The 7,500-nt window shown below is 37.4% G+C and overlaps 1 protein-coding gene across 2 annotated transcripts in view; it reads right to left on the reverse strand.

Moving 5' to 3' along the window:
• The window catches only part of LOC137993535 (E3 ubiquitin-protein ligase rnf213-alpha-like), a 191,815-nt gene that overhangs the window by 169,653 nt on the left and 14,662 nt on the right, over positions 1-7,500 (reverse strand). For both annotated transcript variants that reach the window (XM_068839453.1, XM_068839454.1), the window contains exons 3-5: positions 2,570-2,697; positions 2,135-2,311; positions 238-449 (exon numbers count right to left, since the gene is read on the reverse strand). In XM_068839453.1, coding sequence (XP_068695554.1) covers positions 238-449; positions 2,135-2,311; positions 2,570-2,697 — 517 coding nt within the window. The remainder of the gene's footprint in view (positions 1-237; positions 450-2,134; positions 2,312-2,569; positions 2,698-7,500) is intronic.

Below are 7,500 nucleotides of genomic sequence, written 5' to 3' on the forward strand. Positions count from 1 at the left end.
CAAGGGCTCTGTTGTTTTGGACATTTGGTTTTGTTTGGACGAGCGACTTGCATGTATTTGACAGCCTCCAAAAGTGTTTTTTTTTTTTTCTAATTTCTTCGTTTTGGCCACATCTTTAGGGATTTTCTTCCCCGGTTTAGAATTTCCTTGTTATGGTTTCTGTGCCATACCTCAAAGGATCGTGGCAAAGGCAAAATACTTATGTCTCCTTTCTTACAGATAATTATAAGCACTTACCTCCAGGCTTAATATCTTTTTCACAAATTATTAACGCACGATTGACGGTCAGGTAATAAAATGGAGGAAACTCGAGTAACTCCTCATAACAAGGTGTTCCTTTACTGATCACCACATATTTGTAGTAGGTTGGTTGCCGAGCTCGGCCAAGGCTTATTGTGAACTGACCACGAAAGTACAAAAGATTGTCTTCGTCTTCGCATTGTTCGCTCCTAATTGAATAAGAAAGATAAAATGACAACCTTATACAATCACAGTCAAAGTGCCTAACTCAAACTTGAATCCAATTCAAATCCCCCGGGGTTAAGATTTTTTGGTCTTCTTTGTCTATTGTATTTGCATTATAATGTCGCATTCACATTTAAATGATATGGAAATACCTGGAACAAAACGTTCATTCCCAAAGGATTTGAATTGTGTACAACATTAAGCTAGCAGATTTAGTCTATTGAATAACAGTAGAGAAGTTGAGTTAACTATAAAAATGCTATTCGGGTCAATCAATTAAATATGAAAAGGGGACATGACCTCTCGCAATACTACTTTAAAAAAAAAACATCAAAGAAAGATGCCTGTAAAACGTAAACTCCAGTACGATAAAGTGACGTCAAATCAACCAGTTTCTCCCATTAACCCGTCTCAAAAGTAAATACAACTTTTTACTAAGGCGTCATTGGTTGTACAAGCAACATATGGACTTTCCTTACGAGATTCGAGGCCCACAAGTGCCAGACTTTTCTTGCTTATCATAATTATGAGAGTGGGATCGAGCAAATAACAACCGTCTTCAACTCTTCCCTGTCCTCGGTCATTTTCCCTACTCTAGGGAAAGACTCTAAGAGGATTTTGTTGTTGAATGGTTAATTGATCATGTCAAGTATTCAATCAATCGTAACCAATTTGGCTGCTTAAAGGGGACATTAACAACTTATTGCCTCATGGACATGCCGTCTTTTTATCCAGACACAAGCAGCTCGATATGGGAAGCTTTTTGATCAGGTGGATGTGCAGCTTTTGTAGTAGTCGACGACAAGCTGTTAAATTAAGCTCGGCTGAGTGGATGTGACTCAGTTCACGCACGTATGCCAGACGGTACAAAGCTCTGTCCAATTTCGTTCCTGGTTATGATAAACAACCTGGCTAGCTATAGGCATTGCACTCATTGCTCCTCCAGCTTCTAGAATCTATAACCTTACAATACTTGATCACAGGTCATCCAATTTGGCGTGACGACTCCCATAAAAAGTGACTTGGGTTACAATCTCACAGTCGACATTGCAAAAATGTGAATCTAAACCCAAAGAAATACAATTTAAGAGATGGTTATAGGTACCCTCAGACCACGTCTGACCTCTAACCGAAGACCATAAACTGCTAAACATTAGAAAGCGTGCCCTCCCTCCCTCTGGAATGCTAGTGTTGACGAGATTATCACCAAGGCCTCAAAACGCCTTTACATCCTTAGGGTACTGAATGACCTTATTAATGAGTACTTTGCCCCGATGCGATCTGTCCAGAAGCTAAACCACTGCTTACAACTTCCTGCACCCTAAAAACGACTTAACCCATGACAGCAACAACGCACCGATCATTTTTTACAGTCTTCACAGCCAATGACATCAAGGCTAATTGACAGTCGACCAATAACATCATGAACTTGTTGACCAATCACATCAACGACCAGAGTATTTATACCATCTGATGACGTTTAACATTGGACTCTGAAGATGACGTCCGCTCAAATTAACGAAACTTCATTCAATGTTACCCAAAACGGTCCTTCTCAGGACCACACTCACCCGGATGATGGTACTTCACTAAGCTATGAGTATTATTTTTATTAACAATAATTGTGAATAAACATTTATTCCAGTAATAAATATACTGTGATACTTACTCGGCAACAGCAGCCATATCAACACAGTTCGCCTGAAAGTTTCCTAAATCTTCTCCGTGCGCTCGTATAAATAAGCTTTCATCTGCCATTTTAAAACTCGAGGCAAGAAGAACATGGAACACCACAGTCACTCCATCTTCCGGAGGAACCTGCTGAAGGCTTGGGGCTGGAAGAGCTCTAAGCGACAGTAAGAAATTTCATTTTTACAATGCAGGTCTTGTTCCTCTACCTTTTAGCATGTGTTGTTCGGCTGCCAATCTCCTTTGAGGAGGAATAATTGCAAGAAAATAGCAAAAACAAGTAACATGTAAAAACCACAGCGAGGGTACCATTTACGACTCGGACGTAAAACACTGAAATCCTTTTACTAAAAATTTCGTTTTTCACAAGGGTGAATGTAGTAACTCTCCTTTGTTTTCCATTCTCGAGACTTACTTCAAAACTTGCATCTCGTAATTGTAAACGTCTCCTTTCTTATTCGTTTTGCCTTTCTTTCCTTCTGTCCCTTGTTCTTGTGCGTCACTTTTTCGATACCAATTGCCGCTTGGTTCAGCTCCAGCATCCTGACGAAATGCGCACCAAGCATAAGTACAAAGAAATATATTTTTATTGATCTTGAACACATGTACATTCAGAGAAGACAGAATTAGTTTTAAAACACACTGCGGTACTGACCCGAGGGGGGGGGGTACTCGACATATCCCTGGGTGGGGAGGTACGGCGCGGCCCCTCATACCCTGACCATGTTTAAGACAAATATCGCTAATTTTCCTACCCAATTTAAGACAGAATTCCGATTTTTGATACCCTGTTTAAGACATTTAACCCAGTTTAAGACAAAAATTGATAAATCAATACCCTGATTAAGACAAAAAATGATAAATTCGATACCCTGTTCATACCCTGGCTGGCCGCACGTCCCCATTAAGGCCCTATAAGGGAGTACCCCCCCCCCCCCCGGGGGTACTGAGTCGTTTGAAACACTGCAAGCTCTGACTACCATGGCAAGTACAATCGTTGTGTCCCTAAACACCCATACCTAAAGAACATTTACATTTACACTAACGTTTCTTCCTGGGCATCCCCGGAACATGCATTACTCCCATGCTGGTGCTCTGTTAGATTTGTTACGAAAAAATACATAACGAGAATTTCAACTTATAGCTTCGCGAATTCAGCTGTGACATTTGGTCAGACCCCGACAACCATACGTTCTACACTCTCTCCGCCATTATAATTATAGTATACTAAAAACCCGCATAACAGAATCTATGTTTTCCAGTTTCAGGACGATGCGGTCCTTATATATTCGGTAATTAGTGAAAAATCAGCTTCAAGCTGTTCTTAATATGTTCTTAAATTCTGTCTAAAATTATACACTGCATTACACAACTGACACTGCTTTCTTAATTGACTCTATTGAATATTGTCGTTGGTTGTACAACAGTATTGTGAAGAAAAACAATTTGATTTATACATTTATAATTTTGCAGAGATTACTTGCTGTATTTCACTTTCACTGTGCTATAAAAATTAAAGGACAAAGAGCACAAAAATTCAAATTTAAAAGAATTGATTTTACAATGACATGGTTATCCTGACCCAGTGATTTTTAATCGAAATGGTACACAGTATCTACTTATACATGTATATAAGAACCAGTTGAATTTATCAGGCAGGACTGGTTCTTATCAAGGTCAGATGTTTTTTTTTTTTTAAGTTGACCGCTGACCGGGGGCTGGCTGTCGATTTGATCGCAGGCTCAAGGTAAGACACACGCACCTGAACGAGGCTTAATTTTTCGCGCTCTTTCTGTGGCTCGACGAACACCGCGGCAAAACGTTTGCGCATGCGTGATCTTCCACATTTCCGGTTTGATTCACTGGAGAAAATGTCTCCGCATGAGTCGCGCAATATGGCTGCCGTTTGGGAATCGGTACCTTGTTGGTTTACGTTCTTTTTAGAGCGATCAAGGCTAGTTTGAACGCCAGTTTCAAATGGAATGTATCCTTTGAGAACGTCTATGTTGTGTAAAACGTTTGCAAGTCCAATCCAACTAGTATCCTCGGAAAAATTGCTCCTGGAAAATTTTATTTCGTGGGAAAAGAGCTGCGAAACAGGTAAGTTTTTTACGCAATTTTTAATGTAGAAAGTTAGTTGCCATCGGGTACAAAAAGTTACTGTAATGTGCAGAAAGAAGGATTCCCAAGGTTTCCGTTCATGTGTGAATTGGCTTTTGGCAGGGAAATGGCAATATTGTGCAACGTGAAGGTTATTTTTTTCTGCGTTACTCCTTACGATCGGCACCTCTACATAACATGAATGATCAATGATTCGATCAGATGTGAATTTGATTTTGAGTGTGACTGTGTCATTGGGAACGTAACCCTAACATCAAATATTTTAAATAGCTGCTTTTAAGGTTATTATATTCTCTTTTCTTGTTAATATATCTTTAAGTTATTATACTTCTTAGCAGTCACAACCCCGGGGTCACAACTCACCGATCCATGTCGACGTCAATTTCATTATTTTGTCCGTTAAAATAGTTACCAAGTTATGGATTTGCACTTAATTTGTGTTTAAGGCACGTTTTTGACCCTGCCACAATCCATGTTTTAGTTAAAATAATGTTTGGAAGAACTGAAGTGAGGGTACATTACTAGAGCTATATATAGATATCTATAGATTCAGATTCGTGACTCTTTGCGTGTAACAAATCATTTTTTTATTAGACTATTGTTTTGTGGAAGCATTAATGATGTACTTTGGTTTTAGGGGACTGTCATGTGTTGTCGGATCAAGTTAATCTGTTTTGAGTCATGTGATGGTTGACAGTGGTTCCTGAAATGAAGAATTACATTATTGCCATGGACGTTTTTGGTTACACCCCACATGTTGTTCTTTTCTTAGATGACAAAAATTATTAATATATTACGTGATTTGGAGCTGCAGCTAGAAACAGTGACAATCCAATGCATAAGGTCTCATTGTCGTTGGTTGTACAACAGTATTGTGAAAGCAGTAAAATATTTTAGAAAAAAGTTTAAAGCTTTTATCATAACTTCTCGTCTTGGGTCCTGCTGGACTTCAAATAATTTTATGCTCTACCATTTTGAGCAAAGGACTTGTCAATCAACCTGTTATAATATTTACAATATGATCTTTGGATAGTAATTAATTTCTACTTGATATCCTATGTGTCTTTAATATTGGTTGTGTTTAAATAAAGGATATTGTTGTCTTGTCAGCCTCAGTTGTATTTGCATTAGATTGTGAATGTTATGTTTAAAGGCAAACCATTAAAAAGTGTACAAAATTTAAAGGAGCCCAGGAAAAATATTCAAACTATTCATGGATTTGAAGTTCTGGAAGCAGGCAAACCTTGAGGAGTTCATGTGACCATATTTGGAATACACAGCATTTCTGTTTGGGACTGTTCAAGTCCACAAGATTCCTTTTCTTTAAATTGAGAGGTACTGTAAGAGCTGTCAGGTTACTCAGATGGAAATTTGACAGACCTCAGCTGTACAGCTCATTAGTGCTATTATTACTTTGATTTTCTTATTCTTTAGTTGAACCAAATAACCTCCACCATTACTATAACTGCTCAAAAGTATCAAAGTTGAAGCTGGTGGCTCAAGGAGTAAACTGTGCAAAAAAGTTAGGTTAAAAAGACTATAATGGTATTTAAATATTATTTTAGAACAATGTTGCTTTTATCATTAAATCAACGGGAACCCAAACATAAGGATGCAATTTGCTCAGGAGGGGTCTTCCCTATGAAAATGACAGGGTACTTGGAAATTTTTTTAAAACAACCCTTGAAGGTAACAGAGTCTTGTTTAGTGGACGTAGCCGAACGAAATCTTAACCCCTACAAAGGAACCAGTTCTAAAGAGACAAATGACTGGCATTTTATAATTCAGAAGTAAAAGTTATTTGCTGGCGTACCAAATTCTGCTATGTACAGTTCCAGATATTGATCATAGCATTGCAAGCACTACAAATCCACAAATTTTGCCCCAAAAAGGTACAACAAAAACTCCTGTCATTTTTGTAAGGGAGTCCCCTTGGGGCAGTTTGTTTACTTCACCAGTGACCACTTACTGTATTCAACTTAATTTACTCATACTTGGGAATGGTAGGAAAGATTAGTATTATTAAAAGCAATCGCTAAAAATTCAGCACACTTGTTATATCTAAAATATTATTATTAGTTAAAGTATTTTGTTCAACATGCTTGAAGAATTATTACTACAGAAACATGAAGTTATGAGTTTTTTTAAAAGTTAAATCTGATGGAAGGGCAGATTAAAAATTTATTGAAGCAGCTGAGATGCTACCCGAGTCCACAAAGAGAGGTTCAATAATTTATTGTACTGGAAGTAAGCCAAGTTGAAATTTCTGAAAAGTTTTGTAGGATGGCACTGAATCCGCTTCAACAAGTTTTCTTATCTTTCAAGATACATTATTTGATATCCTCCTTTTATATCCTTCTGCTGTTTTTTTATCTTCCAGCAATTAAAAATAATAATTCCTTTTTATTGCTGGAAGATAAAATCAATAATTATTCTTGATTGTCCTTGTTGTTGTCACATTAACCCACTACAATGTGATGAAAGTGTGTTACTAGCTGTAGTAATTTTTTTTACAGCAAAATCCTCCCTGCTAGTAGAAATTTAAGTCTTTGGAACAGCAATTGGAAATGGTTGTGAACTTTTTGGAGACCTTCACCACTGCTGTGTTGCTGCTTTCAAGTTCTTGTGTAGTCTTAAAATTGGTGAGCGAGTAAATTGCAAGATCTAAAAAAAATGATAAAAAACAGACATATTAGTGATGAGTTTCTTTGTATCCAGAGACTGAAAATTGGATGTCCAAAAAGCATCTCCCCCCACTAAATGAAAAATGGAGTAGGTTCATTTTTAGTGAAATTTTTCAAAACGTCGGTGTCATAGGATTCCTGGACACCCCTCTACCTGAATCCTCAATGTGGAGATAACATTGGAGTACTACTGAATTTCAATAGCCACTTGTGAAAATGGCATTAATTTTTGACAAAATTTTTGACAAAATTATTGGTACAATTTTATGGGTTTGGTCTTAAAAAAAAATTAGTTTGTCAAGTGGCATAAAGTGCCTGTTTTGCAGTCTATAAAGTTATTATTTTTCCTTAAATTCGTTTGGCAATTAATTTTTCAAAATAATATTTCCCAGCTTCCGTGACTTCCTTTTTTCTTTCCAAAATATACCAATTTTAGACTGAACCGCCTGAGGTAGCATTTTGCTACCTGCACCCCAACAATGAATATTAGTGAAGTAATTGTCCGCACTGTACTGTATTCAAGAAGAGTAAAATAAAAATG

This window comes from Montipora foliosa, chromosome 2 (assembly GCF_036669935.1).
Source record: "Montipora foliosa isolate CH-2021 chromosome 2, ASM3666993v2, whole genome shotgun sequence".
Classification (NCBI taxonomy): domain Eukaryota; kingdom Metazoa; phylum Cnidaria; class Anthozoa; order Scleractinia; family Acroporidae; genus Montipora; species Montipora foliosa.